Genomic DNA, 22,776 nt, shown 5'->3' with positions numbered 1-22,776 from the left:
AATGTATGGATTATATGTAGCTTGTGAAATGAAAAAACAAAGCAGATATAGAGCAGCAGCTGTAGCAACTACTACAATAGTACGCTATTTACAAGTATTTAAGATTGCTGTTATACACGTACAACGACCAGCTGAAGTGTCCAGACAGTTGGGAACAGGGGCAGTCTCCACAGCGATCGTATCTCTGCAGCTTCCTCTTTGAGTTCTAAGCCGGGTAAGCGAAATATGAACCCGAGCACAACGATGAGCAACAGAATAAAGAGAATCACAAAAAACCGTCTCTTGAGGCCCTTGATTTCAATTTCCTGGCGGCGTCTAATGTCTGATAGCGAGCGATGTTGCCGAACACGGATTAGAGGCGGAGACGAAGGAGAGTGATATTCGTCTGTGTGTGACGATGGGAGGGATGCATATGATTGTTGATCGTCCTCTGCCTGTTCCTTCGTTGCTAAAAAGGATGTGGAAGCGTTTCTGAATGGAAGTAACATCCTCGTTCGAAAATCCTGAATTTGCTGCATCGCAAAGAAAAACATAAGCTCATTGTTCCAATAACAATAAAGGAATAGAGGCGGTACTTACATTGACACTTGCAGATACGCCTTCGAGGGCTGCAGCAACCATGCTGCCACCAACGGGCGTTGATGGTGGCTCCTCCGCCGTTGGAGAGAGAAGATATTCGTTCTCCTTTTTTGAATCCTCAGCAGTTACTTTGTGGCTATTACTTGCTATGCTCTCAGGGGATGGAGTCGAGGCAGCCGCTACACTAACTTCGCTGTCAATCTGTATTTCACGGCCATTGAAGATGATAGGTCCATGCCATTGCTCGTCTTCTTCGCCCAAAATGCCTGAAACTGTCAACCGAGTGACCTCTTTCGATTGATCTTTGTTTAGAGGCATTATATCCATGGAGATCTTGTAGCAAACGCCCGGTGCGAGGAATGCAAGACCCTGTGCGAACACCTTTATGGCATGTTTTCGAGGTCTATCCTTGCCTGCACTGACAAGCAAGTGCGATGGTTCGGGAGCCAGTTCAGAAACTTGTAATGTAAGGTTTCCGGACAAATCTTGACTTTTATCATCGCCGCCCTCCAAATGCATATTTATCTCGTAGCCGTTGGCAAACTTGCGTAAATCGATAATAGACCGCAGTAACAGCTTTTTTTCGTCCATATCCTTTGGTCGTGAGTTTGATATCGACTCTGAAGTGACCGAGGCCCTCGGTGTGCTCGCTACAACTATTGGCTTGATTTGAGGACTTCGCTTTAGAGGTAGACGATGACTACTATCGCTGGCACGCCTCGTAGACGGACTGAACGGTTTCGTTTTCGGTTGCGGAGAACTGGTGCTAGGCTTTGGCACGTTAGCGACGGACAGCCGAGGCTTCAAAGGTGCAAGTTGGAAAGTATTGCAAACTTCTAACCGGCACGATGAAGGATCATATACCGTCGATATATTAATCCAGTCAATGCCGCCATCCTCGTTAGGGTACTGGTGCCGATTATCATCCAGAATTATGCCTGCGCCAAAGTTCTGGGCGCAAACAGGCCATGCCAGATATGGTGGAGGTCCCTGTGATCTCAGGTATGCTTCAACAGACTTTAATCGTTTCGGTAAGCCCGTCGTAAGTAAATTGCTCATATAGGTTGGTACAGCAGAGCCCAGATCGACCGAGGCGACCAGAGTAGCTCGCATTGATGGTATAGGGTGATTGGTGGTGGTCGTGTAGGGATCGATTCGTTCCAACACCCATCCGGAAAAATAGAAATCTGCCCTGGGGTACTTGGATCCTGCTGGTCCAGGATAATCGGGTATCAACGTCTCCACATAAAGTACACGTGTAGATGAGGTATTAATGGTTAGCGATGCCGTTTCGTAAGCAGTACACGAGCAGATGTAGACTTCGCGAGATCTAATTAATCGCAGATCAGTGACAAGATTTAATGTAGACGCAGATAGTGCGATCCTTACTTGAAAGGAAATATTCCTTTGATCAGTTGCCGAGAAACATGGCATCCATTGTTCCCTTGAAACAGGATTTCGCTCTCCTCAACAGATTCATCAAACCGTTTCCGGAGACTCCCAGCGTCCGTGACCAATGAGGCCACTTCCTCCAGCGAAAATCCTTCGATAACTTTTGATGCTCTGATTATAACAAGCGAATCAGGTACCTGCAGTTCACCTTCATTTTCAGGTCTGGATTGTGCCTGCTCGGAAGTTTTGCTTGGTGCGATTTTCGACCCGAGACGTTTACTGACTTGGATGTCATCCTTGTCAGAAACAGAAGTCCAGCCGAACTGCTGGTCTGACATCTTGACAAGAAATGCAAAGGCTGATTGAGCTCTATCGATCGGATCGATCGCAAGAGAAGTGATCACTGGACCGCTATCGTTCTTTATACTTTTCGATGAATCATCTTCCTTTGCGGTCTCCACGGCATTTTCCGTCGGCTCCGGTGAAGCTTCATTTTCATCCTTCTCTTCTACTGGCTGGGTCGTATCCCTCTCAATGACTGTCATGATACCATTGACCAGCAGTTCTGCACTTTCATCCAATTCAGGCTTGATCAAGACCAATATCTTGCTTCTCTGGGGTATGATGGCATCCTCGTCATGCTCGATTCGAAGCCAAATCCCCTTTGAATCGAAATATTTCGATGATGCATGCACTCTTGATGGCGGAGGGTCAACAACAATGTTGTAGGTGTGACCGAGATCAAGGCGGGTGCTGAGACGCACTTCTAAAAGAGTACTTGCATTATTCGGAGTGTCCTGAGTTGTAAAGAGTTCGGTAGCCCGAACATATTCGCATCGCCAGCTTCGTCTGTTATGCTCATAGGATATATCCAGCAACGATCCGTGCTCCAGCCTGATTAGATCAGGAGGTGCGCCATGCTTCTTGTAAAAGTTATATACATGCATAAGAACTTCTGGAGAATTTCCAGATAGGTTGTTGGGTATATATGACGGGATCCAACCCTGAGGATTAGCCTGCATCAAAAATTTGACAGAGACCTTGTCGTCGCCTGCACGTTGTAATCGCCATCCCCATAGGTCCAGCTGGGCACGGATGTATCCTTGCGGTGTCTTTGGTAGTGGTTGATGATCGTAGTGATCAGTGGTGCAAGACGTTGCATAAATATTGATTTGATAAGGGCTTGTATATACGCCGTTAAACACCAAATAATCTCGAGGACTGTAGAGTCGTTCATTTGGTCAGTAGCTTACATTTTTATCAATACATTGTAAATAACGTATTACCTAACCAGCCAGAACCCCTTCACTTTATGTTGCCATATAGAGCATGTAGGTGAGACTTGATGAACAAACGTTCCATCCTCGTATGCATTGTCCCCTATCTCACATGAATTTATATGTGCATCTGCTTGCTACATAACTGCAACTTACAGACTCTGCGCGCTCCTGTGCAACTGATAACTGCCTTGATATCCCACACGCTGCAATCCGTCCAGACGGATTCGCTTAACAGGGCTCCCGTAGGGCTATTTGGCACATCGACCTTCTTGATCGCTATATAGTTGTTTGTAGGTTCAGGTTTTTGCAAGATTTGCCAGTCTTGGCGTTGCAATAGCTCGTCAGTATAACCATGCACCTTTTGTATGGAAGGAGGATCGGTCTCTGGAAGAACCGGTTTTGTCAATTTGGGAGTTTTCGCAACGGTCGATTGTGTTTTTGCTACGGTATCGTCGGTTTGTACTCTGAAGATTGAATTAGTGACTAAACAATTTCAAAAAAAAATGGTATACTGTCCAATATACTCACGGTGCAGTTGCCTTCAGAGATATAGGCTCTATCTTTGGTGCGACCACCTTTTCTGGTAAAGGTTCTGTGGATTCTAATGGATCCATGCCTCCAATAAATATATCCTCGTCTGCGCCTTCGTTTTGAGTCCCTTCGCCGCTACTGATGCTTATCGAGTCATGCTCGCTGTCTACATCCTCATCTTCGTCACTTGCGATCCAAGGATCTGATTCCTCTTCCAGTATAGGCCACTTTTTTCCATTGACATATATACAAAAGCTTTCTTCGTTGCTGGGTCGTTTCATCAATTGTAACTGAACATATAGGTCATTATCATTGCCGTTGCACAGCAATGATTCGGAACCTGCTGGCCCTGAAGCACTGATATCGTCCATCAGGTATTGGATCATTTGTGCTGGGTGCTGAATGCTGAGGTAATAATCGTGCTCTCCTTTCCTTTGCGCTGCTGCCTTTTCGAAGCATCGGACGCAGAGATGCGCAAAGTGGTTCTGTAATTTCGCTTGTAAGCTCTCGTCCATGTTACCATTCTTCCAGAATAGGACGATGGATACATCGATCGCTGAGTTCTCTGACCATGTTTCGCTATTGATCTCAATTAGAATATCCGGAAGAGTGTTCAAGGTCGCTTTATGATCTCCGAATGTATATGAGGAGCTGAGTACATTGTCACGAGACAGTGCTGATCCACGCCTTTCGCCGTATTTGTGAAGATTCGATTTCGGCAGCCATATCTTTTCCATTTTTGCCGAGCCACGTCGTTGTACAGACATGTGGTTAACTGGAGAAGATGGCGTAAAAGATATTGGCGATGACATGAAGCTGTTTTTACGGTGTCGAAGAGGGGACGCAAATTGCAACAACGATCTGTCGTGCTCCCAGGAAGCGCTTTGCCATCTACGCATGGTGCGAATTGAATCTTGCCCAGAAGACTCGATATCAATGCTGCCAATAGCTGCGGACGATGAATCTGATCGACGGGAGAGCTGATACTGCATAATCCATGATCGTTCATCTGGATTATAATCCGTTCGTCGTGGCTCAAAATCCTTCTGGCAGTGGCGAATAAAAGGCGGTGGTCCATGTAAGCCTAAAAACGATAGCGGGCCAGTCACTAGCGAAATCATGTAGGCCTCCCGTTCTGCTTCCGTCGGCATGGCTGATAACCGGGAGAAATCATTGTAATACAAGACAACGCGCGAGTCCAACGTAAGATCGTCAGTTGACGTCGTTTCTATATCGTAAAACAAATATGCTATCGATTCCGGCTGCGAGGAGACAACGCCGTCAGTTTGTTTCAGATTTGCTATTACATGCCGAATTCTGTTGTGCTTTCTGTTCGTCTTTTCGACAGTGATCGAACTATTAGGAAAACCATTAGTATCATCATAAGCGATATAATCCTTTCCACGAATAAAGGTAATCGTACCTTTCCGTTCCATCATTCTGTAGCCATTGCTTGAATATTGCTGTATTCAACCCAGGCCGTCCAATGGCCTCGATCTTTTCGATCCGATGATCCCCTATGTACCCATCTCGGAGTCAGCTACCGAATGCAAAGCTTGCTGCGTAAGAAAAGAATATCTTACATAGTTTCTTTGTTCCCGTTGCTTGAAATAGTGCATGCCAGCTTCCGAGTGACCAAATTCTGTCTGTACTTGATACATATCCAAGCACCACTTTGTATAAAGTACTGCTGCTGGCCTGCTTTTCGTCGGTACATTTGTAGAGCTGCAGGCGTGAGGATCTGGGTAGGTCTCGAGTAATGCGAGATTCCCACTTGGTAACACCTCGAATGTCGTCTGCATAAATTGATTTGTATTGGTCGATTGCCACTTGGAGAGCTTCCAGGCAAGAATCTCGAAAATGAGGCTCCCTACTAATAATCAGTATAAGCGTGCTTGCGGTGATTATTCAGTACATGCCTATCGCTTGTTTCCATTGCGATTTGAAGAAAACTAGAGAGAGGGAGGGTAATAAGCGGGGTCGTGAAGGAAAAGGCGGGCTCCCTCGTGGCACTTTGAGATGTGCAAAATTGTCAAAAGATTTTGAGAACCAGCACATTTGAGTCGTGGGATATCTGGATTACATGTGGCCATTGCGGTTCTAGCAGCCAAATCTACGCAAACTATCAGAAAATAGGTAGTTTAAGAGAGTGAAATGAATCAATCGAACTCAAACCAAGCATTCGGTTGATACGAAGATATCCTTGTGAACCTTGCATACCAAATGAAGAGTCGAATCAAATCCGTCTGGAACGGAAGCTTGCCAGTGGTTCAGTGAGGCATTTCCCATATACATACATCTGACTCAAGATCTACCTTTGGCAGCAGTATATCGTGCCAAATTACTGTAATTGCATATTCAACTTTCTAGCTGGCAGCTTGGAAACGCAAGCAAGTGAGTGAACACCTCTTTCTTGGAAGTTTCTTCTTTCCCTTCGTCCTTGGATTAGGTTTATTACGTGAGCTATCTGATGAGTTGAAAAGAAAGCGAAAAAGCCAAGGGAACATTACCAAGGCGGGGCCCCGCATCGTTTCGCGTGGCATTTGCTGTACTAAGCGGAGAGCAACAAATGAAAAGATCAGAAAAGTATGTAATTGCTGCATATTAGGATGCGGCAGCCAGAATTTCATTCCCATCCCCTATCCTTCTTTTGTAGGGATTAGCTACAGTAAACGCTCGGTTTGAGATTTTCATGTAAGAATATTACGCTTTACGAATGACCGAGACCTCCAAGGTGACACTGGGTTATATGACACTAAATCAAGCAGCTACCATGCATGGATATGCATATTAACCCGATGACAATGAAGTTCTGCAAAGCTCATATTGGTTTAGTCGAATTAAGTTAATTCTGCATCGTTTCGATTTTCTTCACTATGCAATATCTGCTAGTGAACAATGTGATCCGTGATTTGCTGTTGTAAGGAGGTTTGGCCAACTCCAGCCAGTACTTTGTCATTTCATTCTTGCAACGAAAATGCATATAGTATGCTGCAAAGGAAAGCTTCTTGTATGAAGCATATTTATGGGCGAACAATTAGCATTTGTAAAGGCAGAATTATTTCTACAGAATATGTGGCTAAAAGAAGGAAAATAGTGGAAAGGTGGAGACAATGCCCATCCAAGCAGGGGCAGAAAAGACGGCCCTTTGTAATTGCATTTCTGGGTCAGATTGTGGCGGCGCTGCGAATGGACTCTTGTCGCTAACTTCGTCTTACAGCATTGTTTCCCAGTACCTTATTTCCAGGCACAATAAATGCTTCATAGTCCATGCTAATCCTTTTGAACTGCTGTTGCAAATGCATTCATTGTGAATGCACTGCAATGTGCACAGAGTTGTCAAATGGTAATAGGGTATATAGCATACAAATTATTGGCAGGAAAGATGTTTAATTGCGAACATCGAGACAGCAGACTAGCATAAATCTGGTATTTCAAGTAAAAAAGGACTGCCTAAATAGTATGTATTGCGGATCGTCGTTCATTTTGATCTCTAGTCAGACGGATAGACTATTCCAAGTATAGGGATAGAAAGACAAGAAGAAATAAGAATCGGCCAGTTAACTTTAACGAAGAGGATGTATTGGAAGCCGTACGCTGATGAAGAATAAGCATTTAGATGCAGCATGCTAACCATTCTGAACCCTAGACAAGACTGGACAGAAATTAAAAAAGGGAGGAGGGGATTAGGAGACACAGCATTTGACATTCTTTCTTCTCGTTACTGCCTTTATCGTGATTGTAATTAGTCCTTTTTTCCCTCGCTTGTAGAATGAAAGATTTTGTCGTCAGTACAAGGGGAGTCGTGTCGCACAAAAATGTTGTACCAGAGTATTAAAGGCGGCCCGACGGACGATCCCAAATGAAAATTCCCTTCTTTAGCGAAAATGTTGTTCAAAGGAGCAGCCTTTGCTATAGCCTCGCTGGCCACTCTGGCTATATCCACTGCAGTACAGGCAGCAAGCAGTTCCAAGCATCGCTTGACAGCCTACGTGGTCGATTGGGTAGGATTGGTGATGGAGCGGTTCCGCTTCTATATACATACTCACTGTTGTTGGTTTTGTACATACGTAGGCTTTACCAGTATCGATACATTGGGACATGTTGGATCACGTCCACTATGCTTTTGCCATCCCAGACTCTGACGGAAACCTCTCTGGCTTTGACAGCTCCCAGCTAAAGTCAGGCAAGCATCCTTCAATGATAAGCAGTGATTTTGACTTGGTCATTTACTGATACTTGTGAACAGTTGTTAAGGAAGCACACACTCACGAAAAGGGAATCAGTCTCAGTGTTGGTGGATGGACTGGTTCACTTCACTTTAGCGGCTTAGTTCGAACAGCCTCCAAGCGCGAAGCATTTGCCGATGTCCTGGTTGAAACTTGCAAGCAGTATGACTTGGATGGCCTTGACATTGACTGGGGTAAGCAATAAACGCATAGACAACTCAGATCCAATGACGTGTGCTTATTACGAATTTCCCTTTTTTGCAGAATACCCTAATGATCCCAATGGTGTTTCCTGCAACGAAAAGGACGAGAATGACACGCCAAATTTCCTCGAGTTCCTAAAGGTATTGCGTAAAAAGCTGGACGCGACATTTAAGAATGAGCGCAAGTGGATCTCCGCATCGGTTGGTGCGACTGTCTTTAAGGGAAGCAACCAAGAATCTCTTTCCAAACTGGATTCTGAATGGGGAACAGTACTCGATGCGTTTCAGATTATGGCAAGTGAAAACGATCAAGGGACCCTCTTAATTTGATGGTTACACTAACTTTTGTCTTTCCGCTCTGCCAGTGTTACGATCTTACCGGATACTGGGCAGAAAAGACAGGCGCAAATGCACCGTTGCGTGGCGGCTCTGCAGATTCCAGTGTCGAGCAGGCAGTGGAAGCATGGCACAGTGCTGGCATTCCGTACGATCGCATTGTTGTTGGCGTTCCCTTCTACGGATATACTGGATTGACCACCAAGCCAGTAACAAAGCATGCCATGCAGGTCCCCATCAACCACTCCAAGCCGCAAATCAAGGGTGATAAATACGACACTGAGGAAGCGGATCCATGCCCTGGTGCAAAGGCATCATACTCTGGAGAATTCCAATGGCGAGCTATTCAAGAAGAGGGCATTCTCCACAACAAGAATGGATGGAAATCCTACTGGGACGCCAGCACCGAAACGCCGTATGCTTACAATGCTGCTAAGAAGCAGTTTGTCACGTTCGATGATCCGCATTCGCTTTCTGCAAAAGCCAAGTACGCGAAGGAACTGAATCTCCAGGGCATCATGCTTTGGTCCCTCGATATGGTGAGTTCCACATACACACAAAGACCTGAGAAGTCCATTTCTGCGGTACTGATATATTCTTTGTTCTTTTGAATTAATCCTATCAGGACGACTCGCGCCACTCCTTGCTCAAAGCTCTTCAAGACATAAGAGCATGAAAACATTGTACTCTCCATCGATAACCATACTTGTAACAGCCCTTATAGTATTCTACATATACAGTATCATTATTAAAGAAGATTTATCTACAAACTATTTCACATTGTCGTCATTGTTAATTCATAAGGTATATTTAGTGTATAGATCTTTTTAGAAATAAAAAGAGTAAAATAAGCAGAAAAAGTAGCAGTACAGGATAGTAATTTTACAAAAAGCATACTACAACAGGAATAGTATTATAAGGCACGATCTAGTTGCTTTTTACGCCCATTTGCCTAGAAGAGCCATGAGAGCAGCACCAATGTACATGGATACTAGGCACACAAGCTTGTAACCGAATGAAGATCTAAGGAAGCTTGTGCTATGGTTGATTTCGGCGCAAATGAGCGAGACAAAAGCGCTGTACAAAAGGATGCCTGCAGCCAAAGAATCCAAGATACCCTGAGCAAGTGTGGCAGATTGCGAGTAGGGGTTCAGAGTCAGGTTGATGCCGATGCCGATAGCAACGCCAACTGGGGTCGTCAAACAAAAAGCGAGAGCCATCAGGAACGGTTTTCTGAAAGAAGTAAAGTGCATTTCATTCAGACGAGTGCCAAGCGCAATGGCTTCAAAGAACTATGTACAGCAAAGAGCCAATGTAAGAACGCAAGCCAAAACGATATATTTGTAACCATTTACCTGATGGAAAACGAGAGCAATCAAGAGGGTCGTGAATGCATCCGAGCCAGCAGTGCCAAGGGTGATACCAATAATAACAGAGTGCATGACAATACCCAGCTCCAGCACAATTGTACCGATATCTTTGGATTGAGCATTGGTTTCAAAAGTGCTTGAAGCATGCTCCTGTCCATTGTGGTCACCCTTGTTGCAGACAGAAGATACAGTTTCGACATCCTGGAGTTTTGCAGATTGTGCGTTGGCTTGAGCAGCTGCTTGCGCTTGTTTTCTCTTTTCCATATGGGTCAACATGGCCAGTTCGATAATTTGGACCAAGAAGACAGCGATGAGTGCAAATAAACCTGGGAATGCGTGATAGCTGTGCCAGCCGCTTGTCAAACATGGGCTCTCGAATCGTTCGAGAGCTTCAGGAATCATGTGAATGAATGCGACCGCAAGGATAACACCAGTACCGACTAGGCAAATTATCGTTAGACCGATCCAATTGCAAACTTGTGTTTAAAAGAAACTTACAGAATTTGGCGACGGTCAGTATCCAGTTGCGCACAGCGCTTTGAGCATTTGGTTTGATCCGATGGAGAAGCATAGGTACATAGACGCCTGTAATTCTGTTGTCAGTAGCTGCAAAGATTGTACACAAACAAGCTTTTCTTTAACCTACCGATAGCAGTAGCAGCCAAGATGATAAAGATGGAGCCAACTCGCAAGCCAATATTATAATCCTCTACAACGTAGGAGAGACAGTCTTCTGCGGATTCTGGCCCTCCGTGTGCATGTCCTTCATGGCTGTGACCTGCATGTTCCTCTTCAGCGTGTGTATGGCCTTCGTGATCGTGGTGGTCGTGAGCCTCTATATTTTCGCAGCTTACACATTAGCAGGAATTCTACACCGAAATATGTACAAAAAAGGTGCAAGACGAAACAAACCTTGAGCAAAAGCCAGGGCGGCCAGCGCCACAAAGCAAGAAGCTACCAGTAGATTCTTAGTAAGTCTTGCCATGACAAGAATATATATGTATAATGAGTAAATAAAATAATGAATAGTGTGCTTGATCTGGCTTGCTTATATACACCAAAAGCCAGAATCCCAGAAATTTCTTTCGATAACCAATGAAACGCAAAGATCAGTTTTGTGACTGAAAAGTTTATAACCAGGAAGGTACTCTTCCTTCCAGAGCTTCCATCGACGCATTTTTAGTCCTATAGCACGACTGCTAAACGGCTGCTTCCAGATCTCAAGATATATGAATGTATGACTTGGCTGCCTCGAAAATCACACCCAAGAAATCCTACCGAATTATTCCAAGGTCGATCATTTGAAATATGAACTCGATTCTTAACTTGTTTTGAGAATGAATCGTTGTTTCCTCATCTATCCGGAGCGACCTTTGTTCTTGTCCTACCTGGATCCGACACTTTGTGCTGTGTTTCACGACATGGCTACATGCGAATGCTCGGACATCTGCTGGCAATCAAATCTATCGTGCAGATAAACAGTCCAAAGCAAAGGTCAGGGATCATCTGAACACCGTTTCAAGTCTGAATTGGAAAACCACAGCATGAAATGATGGAACGAAAAGGTTTTCATACAAGAAATCCCAAGGCTCACCACACTTGAAGCACATCGCTGAGTTTAAGAAAAAGTGGATGTAAAAGGTTGTTGAGCAATGGGAGAGCATGGATAGAACCTCGTGTGCAATGACGACGGACGGAAGCTTTCAAGACCAGCAACAACGCAGAGCAGAAAATTTTTGTTTCCCAAGAAAGCGACCGAGAGAATGAGTGGCAGACCACAGCATCGCAGACCACCCAAACCAAAGCAGAATGCCAGAAAGAAGGCAAAAGAGCCCGAGACTTTTGACGATTTTATGTCTGGTACGGCGATCCTGCCAGCGATCTGAACTGACTATGCTAAGACACACCATGTCGCAAAGAGGGCGTCGATCTCGAAGAGAAAGGCGAGCGGTATGGAAGCGGCGATAGAGCGCAGAAATACTATGAAAATGCCGCGCAAATGTACAGCAAAGCACATGCGTTAAATCCTCAGGACGCTGACTGTCTCTACAACTGGTATGTCGAAAATAGAAGACAAAGAGTTCTTTTCGGGTCCAAAACTGACGTCGATACAAGGGGTCGAGTCATATTCCTGCTTGCAGGCTTTTTGCCAGAACATGCGACACCCGAGGATAAAGTAAAAATGCTGGATCAATCGATTAAAAAGTTTCGCGCCGCATTAAATCTCGAGCATGACAAGTCGGATGCTCAGTTCAACCTCGCCCAGGCCCTCCATCAAAAATCAGAAGTTCTCCAGGAAGCGACAGACATTGAAAATTCATATCAGCAATCCGCTATGGGTATGCACAAACAGGAATGTTGATGAATCAGGGTATCCGTGATTATTGACTGGAGCATGTAGCTCTTCAGGAAGCTATAGCGCTCTTTGAAACTGTCTACAAACTGCAGGAGAAAGAATACAAAGACCAGCGATCACCAACACCAGCACAGTCGACAGACTCTGAAAGAAAAGGACACCAAGATAACGGTGATGAACAGGGAGGAGGAAACGATCCAGAGATGGAAACGAAGGATAGCAACGACAACCAAGGACCGAAAGATTATACCACCGTCACCCAAGTTGAAGCGACCACTGCATATTCATTGATAGACACACTGCTCTCACTCGCTGACACCATGTCGACCATGGCGTCTATGCTCGCATCGTACAAATCGTCAGTTGATCTATTCAGTCGAGCGCGATCCAACTTGTCGCTAGCCGAAAAGTGGCTGGGTGAAACTTCCGCAGAAGACAAAGAGTACAGATCGGCACGTATCCAGATTAATATTAAAGAAGCTCAAGTGTTCTCAGGACTAGCAGAACGCACTCTTCTTGCGCAAAACCGGGTCGACCACGCACTTTTTCAACAAGCTATCGAGCGCCTGGACCAAGTGCTTGAGAACTACGATGATAAAAACATGGAAGCGCTGTGCGACCGAGGCGATATTTTGGGCTCCTATGCGGATGGACTTGTCAAGGAATGCAAAGGCGATAAACTATCAGCGGAGAATGGCAAGACTGTGTGGCAACTTTATGCACAAGCGGACAGGTCCCTCAAGGCAGCGCTTCAGCTAGAGCCCAAGAACCTGAATATTCTAAACAAGTTGGGGGACCTGAGCGTAGCGCGTGCTAGACTTGATCTGCCCGTCGCACAGCGAAATCGGCTGCAGCTGCTCAAGAACGCCGAGTTCTATTTTAAGCAGGCTGTCGAAACAAACAGACAGGTGCTAACCAGCGGATGGACTGGATGGGCGTTCAGCGCATGGGCGTTGCAAGAGTGGGCGGAAATACCCGACAAGAAACAGGAAGCATCCAGGATTTTCCGTACATGGCTCAAACGAGGCGGTTCCGGAGAGCTATTTGGGGAGTTGGCTGAAGATAGTGCTACTTTGGACCCCGAATTTATAGAGTGGGTGGAGGATAACTTTTTTGAAGAAGAGGAGGAGGAAGATGATGAGTAGAGATTGTGCGACAAACTAAAAGCCTTTCAATAAAACTCATCCCACCAATCAAGGTGATCGTTTTTGTCTTTTTGACACAAGATGATATCCTGCTTTTCTGCCTCAAATTAGATGGAGCTTTGATCAAGAACCTGCACCGCGCTCTCTCTCTCTCTTTGTCTCCCTTTACGGTTTTATTTTGCCGTTTTTAGGCACTTAAAAGGGGACGCGCTTGATCGGGACAAAGAGCAAGCAGAAAAGAAATTAAGAGGCCTGTGCTTCGCCTCAGTTGTAGTTGTGTCTATAACCACGAGGTATGGAGCCTGAGCCAGGTATCACTAGCGCGGCAGCCGGGCCCGGGTTATTGCTAACCTGAGATTTTTTGCTTCTCGAATTTTTCGTGTCTGTAAACGTTGACACACGCACCAAAATTTTGTGTATCCCGCTGGTCACATGGACGCGCTGACTTGGCCTCGTAGTATTGAGCCGATGCAGGAACTTTCGCCCTTCTCCCCTTCGTTGCATAATGTCCAAGAAGAAAATGCTATATCAAAAAGATCAGGGCATCGATCTTCTCCGCTTAATAACGTTCCATCGAGATAGTCCTGTATCATAGATACTACCAAGTCAAATATCCGATATGGATCTTCGTATTAGACAGAAAAGACAAGCACGTTAGAAAATAGGGGGATCAAATGGGAAAACCATGCAAGTTGCACAGCTTTGTGCGATGCTTGCACAAGTTTGCTAATAATGTACTACTAAGATGAACTATACAAGAGTTATTAAGGGAAGATGGGAAGATAGTCGGGCAGAAAAAACAAAGAAAAAAAAGATAATGTGATAAGATCTTTAAGGCAATGGAATAACTGGAAGTCGGAAGTACGAGGATTCCTTGGTCAACAGACCAGACAAAGCGATGTACCAAGCAATAAGAGCCGTAATGACACCGAATGCACCGCCGGCACGTTGGGTAGTAATGCTGCTGTTGAACTCAGCTGCAGCGAGCAGGACGAAAGTAAGGAACAAGAAGAAGAACAGGGAAACCATACCAACAGAGGCGCGGTGCGATGCGACCAACAAGATAAGAGTCATGATAGCCCAAGCAATCAGATAGATACCGAGAGAATGCTTCAAGAGATGAGCATCTACGCCTTCGTAAGCAGCAGTGATACCAGCACCAGGGATAAAGATGAGAGCATAGGAGAGCCAGAAACCACCGTAACTTGAGAAGGCGGTGGCACCAAAGGTGTTTCCAGTTGCGAATTCCCACATACCAGCCAGCACCTAGAAACCGCAGAAAGATATCGTTGGTTAGTAGTCCATTCTTATGCCCTACGGATAATTTCACATTTCACACAATACCTGAACTACACCGCCGTAGAAGAAGGCCAAGCCGACAACCACGTTATTGGGAGAATCGGCGGGTCTACCGGCACCGGCGTTGTGAAGTGACAAGACGAAGGTGGTAAGAGCGAAAGCGCTCAGACCAAGAGGACCAGGGTTGCCAATAACAGTGCCTGACACTGCCGGGGGAGCAACGGGAGGAGCTTGTTGGGCAGGAGCAGCAGGCTTCGCTTCAACGTCGGGAGCAGCGGTAGTGGTAGGCTCAGCGTCAGAAGTCATGACGGTAAGTCGTGGAAGAAAAGAAAAAGAGGAAAAGATGAGGGAAAAAACAAATCAATTGGGAAAATGTGGGGTTTTTATAGCAAGAACAACTGCTGCTGTGCTTTGCTTGTTTTTTGTGACCCCGCCGGTCCCTCGAGAAAATTTATTGAACCGCAGAAAAAAAGTGGTGGGTCCCAACCAACCCCTTTGCGCAACCCCTTTAGGCTGCATTGCACAGCCTCCGCGCGATTGCCACCACACGTTTAACACGCATATATACACAGACTTACCTTAAGTTTTCTGCGTTTCCTTTTGTTTACTACTTTGCAAAATCGATTTCACTCAAGTAAGCCATCTTTGCATTTTGAAACAACAGGTTAAATATTCAGAGCGGGATTTACACAGATTTCTCCACAATGCTGGGGGGAGGAGAAGCAAAAAGAAGCACTCGATTTCCGCTCCAACGAATCATCGAGTGCCCCACTCCACACCGTGTGAACCAAAAGTCTTTGCTGATAAAACTCACTGATCTAAATGAACAAGCCATTCTAAGAAAGGTCTTCCCTGTTTGAAGAATGACATCGTCCCAGCGGATCGCCCCGATCTCGAAACATTTAGGCGAACATGGAAATTACAATCACATTCATTCAGCCTTATTATTTGTTGTTGCTAATAAACGAGACGGCAATAATCTCTAAGCCCATCTCGTCCTCCCCGATCCATTTTAGGCTGCTTGTCATCTAGCAGAAAATCAGCCTCATCGTTGTACTGAAAAATAAATGCTTTATCGGCAATATTGGCTTCTTACGGGTGTTAGTAAACGAAAAAAGCGAGTCTTGGTTGTACATATGCGCAGAGAAAAAGTGTCAGCAGCATACTCGGGTGTGTTGCAATCCGTCTTTCCTATTGGTACTACACACTGCAAGTAACACCACAACATGGATGCAGGCTTATTCAGTTTAGCATACCACTAAGAAGTGTTGCGCAATCGAGGCTAAGGGATCACTTTAGATGCATCATAATATACAATTTTTCCAAAAATTAATGTCGCTGCAATTTGTCATTTTGGTGTATAAATGTATCATAAAATTTCACAAAATGCGACATTACTTTTTGGAAAAAGTGTAAATACCGCCGCGCTATCCATTCGAGATACGAAAGAATACGTAGGGGTTGGTTGGTCACACACTTGATTTGTTTCATACGCATACAACACCTCTTGGGAAACAGTTGCAGCAAATCTTTTTTTTCTTGTTCCGACGTCACTGTGAAGGGACGAACGACCCCACCAATTTTTCTTTTTTTTTCGCTTCGGTTAAACTGTTTTTACTTTTTACTTGGAATGGGACCTCTTGTTTCCCTCGAAGACGAGGCATCTCATATAACCATGACACAAGAGATTACCAGGTGTAACACTGATCCAGTGTCCGACATTTTTAGGGGCGATCAACAGAACCTTTTTTTTTCTTACTGTTTTATGTACAAAATTACAAATAGCAAACGTCCAACGAAGATGGGTATAAAAAAGCTATTATGTTTGTGTTTCGCTGTCTGGATAGATCTACCAGCAAAGACCACCTTGGAATTGAACGCATTCTAGTCCTAATTCCCAAATGTCTAAGTGCTGCAGTGCCCATTTGCCTTCTTCGTTGACATATTGCTTCTCTTTACGCTGCACTTCTTCCATGTGGATGTCGCTGTTAGGCGTCAGTCGGTCTGGGTTCTTTTCCCAAGTGTTTTCGTGCTCCTGATGGCATGTAAAGCCCTTCTCGCTGTACACAACAGGCTTGTCAAAGGTCCACGCTGCTGTGCCAATGAATTCAATGTCAACCCTAAAGCGGACCCATTAGCTTCGTGTAACATCTTTCTCCGATGATGACCTTGTATGGGATATATCTTACCAGGCAACGCCGCCAGACTCTCTGTATCCACGAACATCGATCCAGGTATCGCGGTGAGCCATTGTGAAATCGCCTGCCTGGTCGCCAAGATGCAGCAGGTTATCTGTTGTCACAGTGATCGGCGCAGGCATTTCAAAGTTACCCCAGTCTTGGTCACCAAGGCGGCAAGCATTGTACAGCATGTCATCGTCAGGGAATGCAGGCAAGTTCACAATGCTGGGAGGCAAGTTGTCATGGATGTTGTGGCGATCCTGATGCTGCAAATAAATTACGCCCTTCTTGAATGCATGCGACTTCACTGCATTGTGGAAATTGTGTGACCAGATGTCATCTAACGAACACCAGTTGAGTTTATATCTGGACGTAGATCCCTTTTTTCCTCTTTCTTACCTTGGTTGGTACAAACAACAAACTCGCCACGAGCAAATCGAATGCCCACGTTCTTGCCCTCGAATTCATGCAAGGGAGCATTGCCGTAATTCTTCAATTTGCCGTGAATTTGCTCAGGCACAGTGATGATTCGGTACGTCAAGTATTCTGATCGGCGGAATCGCTGCAGGGAAAAGATTGTTATTCGATTTCCTCCAATTAACCGCGCAAATCCAAAAACAAGGTTCAGAATCTGTACTTACGAATGAATCCATGATACGACGTCGATCATTGGGAGGATTCCATTCCACCATCAACAATTCAATCTTCTCTTGCGTGTGTTCTGCCAACAGGAACGCACTATCAATAAAGTTTTGAAGGCGATGGTGTTGATTGCTATGAAATTGTTCGTGCATATGAGTGCCATTGTGTCTTACAAGCATCCTCCCATTGCTTTATATATTTCTTACCCGGCATAGTCGTCCATTCGGGTGACAATGACAATGGAGAGGTAGTAAGTCGATTCCGGCCCAGGTTCCAAGCACTTGCTCCACTGGTCTCGGCTTAGGCTTATTTTCTGTGAAGTGTCTGCCACGCACGTCGAAATGGTCGTAAACGACCCCTTAGACGATGCCCGCTCACCCGAAGCACTCAGGCTGTACTTGGATGAAAGACCGTTGCCATGGTACGTCGAGATGGACACCAGAAAGATCAGCGAGATGGCAATAGTAGACAGGACAGCGACGACAGCAGTCCGTTTTGACAATCCCCAAATCATGATGCTTTGAAGGGAGATCGGGAAAAGCACAGAGTTGGTGTTATAGGGGCTGGTAAAAAAAGGACCTGGAACGCTAAAACCGGCAATACGGAGGAGATCAGTGGAAGCTACTGTTTCCAGGTGAACGGGCTGCCGATCCTCCGCTTTTCCTTCTTTTTTTTTGCGGCTCCCAAAACGATTGTCTGAATTGAACTGCTACAGCGCCAACCCCGAGCTCCGAGATGGTTATTAACTGCAAGAATGGCAGTCTTTCTCAAAACGATATATATGATGTAATAAACAAGACTGGCGACGTTCAAGTGTGCCAAGAAAGGGACGACTGCATCGGAACTGGCTTTGTTTTTGACCAACCATCGTTGTCAATGTCATATCAACGAAGATGTTTCAGACAATAGTGTCTCGCTGCGTGTGTATGTATAGCACTCATGCAGAAAAAAGAATTTCTCCAGAAACATCGAAGGAATATATGAATGCTTCATATGTCTCTCTTTTGTTACTATGAATTGTCCTATTCCTAGCGAAGAAGGTTATTTTTAGAGTGACAGTAATGCGGATGATACCCTGCAGCCTACAAGAAGGGAGAGAAAAGGAAACAAAACAGGCGTTGCTGGTGCGGGAGTCTGCCTTGGCAAAGTGGAGTTTCCAAGACGAAGCGGGGAGATTGCTGCTCTAGCCATACACAGTCATTTTGCTTCTGAAGCATGCGCAAGAAACACTTGACTTAACCGGTAACAGATTCCAAATAGGAAGCATGCATGTCACAAGGAGAATGCGCCGTTCATTTACGTTGTGCCAAACTCTACGCTAAAATGGAGCCTTATCCTGCCATAGTAATAAAGAGGAAATTTTTAATACTGTTAGCCTCAAAAGCACGAGCACCGCACTCTGCACTATCCAATAGCATGAATTTAGGTTGCGCTTGGTGCTATAACCCTTTGTTGGACACTTAAAAGAATCGATCGATCTTACGAAAGGGCAAAACGGCGGTTGAACTATTTTCCCGTAATCCCAGGTATTCTGGCCGGGCTTCCGAAAATACGAACCGTGAGATTATGCTTGCAAATGTATATTTCCCACAACGTAAGATAGTACCACATTGTTGTTGGTCCATTCCACACGGCAAAACTGCTAGATATGAGCAGTGCAAAGACACATCTAGAAATATTTCAATATTTCATTACAGTGCAACAAATTTTTCCCGCTGTTGTGCATGATTTAAAGGGGTTGTTTTCTCCGCGCTCAAGTTTCGGGCTCCCTTTTTTCTTTCTGCCTTCTTTTCATTATTAACATCGTATCTAGATGGAGTTTGGTACGCGTTGCCAGTATGTCTTTGTCGTCTAGTTTAAGTGCTTAAACTTGCATAAAACCTAGGTGCCGCGGTCCTCCCTGCTGCCGCCGCTCTCTTAGGCGGCATGTACGTCGATGCCCACTGCCGTGTGCGAAAGGATCTTTCTTCGCTTTATACGTTGTTAGCGACAGTACTTACGTATGGTGACAAGAGTCAAGTCGAATACCATCGGATTGCTAACAGCCGAACTTTTGTCTGGATAGTTTCAAATCAAAAGAACGCCAGAACCAGTTGCACTTTTATTACCGTTTCCAAGAAAAATTCAAAGCTACACCAGATCGAGTCTTCATCGTATTCGAAGACAAAAAGTACACCTATAGGCAAATAGAGGAAGGTAATAGGCGAAGGACTTTCTAGCGATATATACTTTATATTGAATGCTCCCTTATTTAATTTTCGCGGACAACAGCATCCAACCGACTGGTACGACGTACAATCGAATGCTTCACTTGCAATATTCTCTAACATACAAGCAATGAATATTTTTCGTATCTATACAGGCACGCTGGCTACAGGATCAAGGCATCAAGCCTGGAGGTAGGAGGGTGATTGAGAGAGAGAAACCATGAGAATGTATCCATCTAAATGCGCTATGTTTAGAGGTGGTGTGCATGATGCAGCAGAACCACCCTATGTTCTTCGTTTCCATGTATGGAATTGCCAAAACGGGGGCAATAGCATCGTTGATCAATACCAATTTGTCGGAATCCTCGTTAATGCATTGTCTCAAAGTGGCAAATACTCGCTTATTTCTGTTTGACCCCATTTACGAAGCACAGGTCGCCACAGTAGCTGAAGAGGCCAGAGCTCAAGGCACACAGCTATTTGCATTTGGTGACGCGACCGAAGACTCTGAATTTACGTTCTCTTTGGCACCTGCAGTGACACCATCCGTCCTGCAGAAATATAGTGCAGATGGTCTAAACGAGGATATATTAAGCAAAGCAAAAGGTACCGATGCTGCCATACTCATATATACAAGGTTTGTGATATTTCGGAATCAAGTGTGTACTGTTTACTTACACTTAACAATGTATCTAGTGGTACGACTGGTATGCCAAAGGTAATGGACTGAGACAGGAAATAGTAAAGGTGGTTTATCAGTATTAATGGTATATGCGTACAGGCCGCCATAGTTACTCATCAAAGAGTGGATGGTAAGATGCTTGGATGTTTGGGTCGGATTTATATGTGCTCACGCAACTGTATTTGCTTTCATCCCTATGTATCTAGTGATCCTGTGGGCATCGACTGCTACGTCCCAGATAAGCGCAGACGATGTTATTTACTGCGTGCTCCCCTTATACCATTCATCTGGATGTAATTTCGTCTTTAAGATTTATACATTTTTGCATTCGTTTGGAACTAACAATGGGTTTTGCGTTAGTGCTAATATCTGCAGGATCAGCATTGACAGCAGGAGCCACACTTGTCATTGGTCGCAAATTCTCTGCAAGCAAGTTTTGGGACGATTGTGTCAAGTATAGAGTCACTGTATTCCACGTACGTAGCATATGCACTGTGCAGAGACTTTGCGCTAAATTGCGAAAAAAAAGTACATCGGTGAACTTTGTAGATACTTGCTGAATAGACCTGTCCATCCTCTTGAGCGAAAGCACCGTGTACGCTTAATATATGGCAATGGCATGCAAGCGGATGTATGGCGGAAGATGAGAGATAGATTCGAGATCCCAGATATTCTTGAATTCTACGGAGCAACCGAGGGTATCGGCGGCTTTCACAACTATAATCGCGGTGAGTATGGTTTGGGGTCTGTTGGTATATATGGCCCTATATCGCGTGCTACGTATTTTCGCGGCGCACGTATCATCAAGATAGACCCTATCACGGAAGAACCGCAAAGGAATAAGGTTGGATTTTGCGAGGAGGTAAGAGGATTTGAGTCGAGTTTTGGCATCGCATAACGTCAATTATCAACCATATCCAAACAATGCAGTGCAATTATGACGAGCATGGTGAGCTTGTTATGGCAATCGATCCGAAAACACCAGAAACCTTTTCAGGATACTACAAGAACAAGGAAGCTACAAGCAAAAAGATCTTGCGCAACGTGTTCAAAAAGGGAGACATGTACTTTAGAACAGGCGACCTGTTCCGCCTTACATCCGACGGTAGATATTACTTTGGAGATCGTCTCGGTGATACATTCCGCTGGCACGGCGAAAATGTAGCGACAACTGAAGTAGCTAAGGCACTGAACGATTTCCCCGGTATCGCTGAAGTCAATGCCTATGGAACGCCTATTCCAAACCACGAAGGACGTGCAGGCATGGTGGCTATTGTTCTTCAGCCAGACGTAGAGTCACTTGATATGGAAAAAGTGTACGATCATTTGTCTAAACGGCTGCCTCGCTACGCCGTACCCATCTTTATTCGCATCCTTACAAGCATGTCAACAACGGGAACTTTCAAACTGCAGAAGGCCGGCCTGCGCACCGAGGGCATCGATCCCACCAAGGTCAAGGAACCGATCTTTTGGCAACAAGGCAACACGTACGTGCCCTTCACACAGGAAGATTATGGCAAGCTTGCTCGCGGTGCTGTCAAACTTTAAGAATACACCATCTTCTTTAAATCTCCCAGCTGCGCAAAAAGCCAGAGCTTTTATGATCTTGTTTGCGGGATACTGCAGTCTATATTTGAGTACCTCCTTTGTATCAGTAGTTTCTTATACGAGCGAAAGAATAGTTTTACTTTTTCCTATTTTATCCTTTCCCAGAACACACTCAACGAGGTGGGTACGGATCTGCAGCATACGGTCTAGTCCGGCTGATTCTTTGTGGTATTCCTGCATGTCATCAGATTGATTTTATTTATTCTGCTTCTCCTAAACTGCTTCTTTTTCCCCCTTTCTTTTTGCTTCGATATTGAGCATTGTATTTTTCGGTCGACCTTGGGTTTTAACGTGTCTTCCTTATCATTTTGGGCTCCCCTTTCGACAGTATAAGCCTGTTCAAGACTTTACTGTCTTGTGCTGGCAAAGGCCGATGCTGGTGGAAAACGATCGACTTGCCAGCTATTTCATGCCTGAGCTGATCGTGAACACTACCGCTGATCCACCATACCTGCTTACCTGCGCGCGACTTTTGCTAACAAGGGCAGAAGATGTCTGATATGATATAAGCAGACTATAGGCTTATTGAAGGTTCAGGTACACATATTATTGTCTGTCCGAAATAATCCGGTGCATATCTACTGCTTTTACAACGAGGAGCGGTGGATCACTTCGATTTTGCAAGCCATTGCAATTTACATACAAATTCTCACCGCAGCTCGATCCTGGCCCAAATTTCGAATGTCTTGTAATTAAAGCAAGAGATGAGTTCGAAGTATGCAATATTCCCTGGATGC

The 22,776-nt window shown here is 45.0% G+C and overlaps 7 protein-coding genes across 7 annotated transcripts; 3 read left to right on the top strand and 4 right to left on the bottom strand.

Annotated features, from left to right (window-relative positions):
- Nucleotides 1-110: 110 nt before the first annotated feature.
- On the bottom strand, nt 111-5,718 carry VTP01DRAFT_4763 (uncharacterized protein; the record flags this gene model as incomplete). The annotated part of the gene is made up of 9 exons (XM_069383480.1): nt 111-512; nt 580-1,909; nt 1,969-3,192; nt 3,258-3,351; nt 3,405-3,715; nt 3,780-5,138; nt 5,206-5,299; nt 5,366-5,652; nt 5,702-5,718. 9 exons carry the CDS (start codon nt 5,716-5,718, stop codon nt 111-113), a joined length of 5,118 nt encoding a protein of 1,705 aa, XP_069244177.1.
- A 1,951-nt stretch (nt 5,719-7,669) lies between these two features.
- VTP01DRAFT_4762 (uncharacterized protein) lies at nt 7,670-9,226 on the top strand (the record flags this gene model as incomplete). Its single annotated transcript, XM_069383479.1, has 6 exons — nt 7,670-7,786; nt 7,857-7,968; nt 8,032-8,205; nt 8,276-8,508; nt 8,580-9,089; nt 9,176-9,226. The coding sequence occupies 6 exons, from the start codon at nt 7,670-7,672 to the stop codon at nt 9,224-9,226; spliced, it is 1,197 nt and encodes a 398-aa protein (XP_069244176.1).
- A 262-nt stretch (nt 9,227-9,488) lies between these two features.
- VTP01DRAFT_4761 (uncharacterized protein) lies at nt 9,489-10,905 on the bottom strand (the record flags this gene model as incomplete). Its single annotated transcript, XM_069383478.1, has 5 exons — nt 9,489-9,842; nt 9,906-10,360; nt 10,419-10,505; nt 10,567-10,755; nt 10,833-10,905. 5 exons carry the CDS (start codon nt 10,903-10,905, stop codon nt 9,489-9,491), a joined length of 1,158 nt encoding a protein of 385 aa, XP_069244175.1.
- A 778-nt stretch (nt 10,906-11,683) lies between these two features.
- Nucleotides 11,684-13,421, top strand: VTP01DRAFT_4760 (uncharacterized protein; the record flags this gene model as incomplete). The annotated part of the gene is made up of 4 exons (XM_069383477.1): nt 11,684-11,780; nt 11,840-11,975; nt 12,036-12,259; nt 12,322-13,421. The coding sequence occupies 4 exons, from the start codon at nt 11,684-11,686 to the stop codon at nt 13,419-13,421; spliced, it is 1,557 nt and encodes a 518-aa protein (XP_069244174.1).
- Nucleotides 13,422-14,252: 831 nt separating this feature from the next.
- Nucleotides 14,253-15,026, bottom strand: VTP01DRAFT_4759 (uncharacterized protein; the record flags this gene model as incomplete). The annotated part of the gene is made up of 2 exons (XM_069383475.1): nt 14,253-14,687; nt 14,766-15,026. The coding sequence occupies 2 exons, from the start codon at nt 15,024-15,026 to the stop codon at nt 14,253-14,255; spliced, it is 696 nt and encodes a 231-aa protein (XP_069244173.1).
- A 1,543-nt stretch (nt 15,027-16,569) lies between these two features.
- VTP01DRAFT_4758 (uncharacterized protein) lies at nt 16,570-18,056 on the bottom strand (the record flags this gene model as incomplete). The annotated part of the gene is made up of 5 exons (XM_069383474.1): nt 16,570-16,840; nt 16,910-17,240; nt 17,300-17,462; nt 17,542-17,674; nt 17,749-18,056. 5 exons carry the CDS (start codon nt 18,054-18,056, stop codon nt 16,570-16,572), a joined length of 1,206 nt encoding a protein of 401 aa, XP_069244172.1.
- A 1,299-nt stretch (nt 18,057-19,355) lies between these two features.
- VTP01DRAFT_4757 (uncharacterized protein) lies at nt 19,356-21,979 on the top strand (the record flags this gene model as incomplete). Its single annotated transcript, XM_069383473.1, has 12 exons — nt 19,356-19,365; nt 19,428-19,542; nt 19,608-19,738; nt 19,814-19,827; nt 19,905-19,941; nt 20,005-20,386; nt 20,446-20,467; nt 20,531-20,561; nt 20,638-20,724; nt 20,792-20,907; nt 20,961-21,293; nt 21,362-21,979. The coding sequence occupies 12 exons, from the start codon at nt 19,356-19,358 to the stop codon at nt 21,977-21,979; spliced, it is 1,896 nt and encodes a 631-aa protein (XP_069244171.1).
- Between the last annotated feature and the right edge of the window lie 797 nt (nt 21,980-22,776).

Source organism: Rhizomucor pusillus (genome assembly GCF_041956525.1).
Source record: "Rhizomucor pusillus strain CBS 183.67 unplaced genomic scaffold VTP01scaffold_2, whole genome shotgun sequence".
Classification (NCBI taxonomy): domain Eukaryota; kingdom Fungi; phylum Mucoromycota; class Mucoromycetes; order Mucorales; family Lichtheimiaceae; genus Rhizomucor; species Rhizomucor pusillus.
Note: the sequence above shows the minus strand (reverse complement) of the source record. Positions and strands in the feature narration are given on the sequence as shown.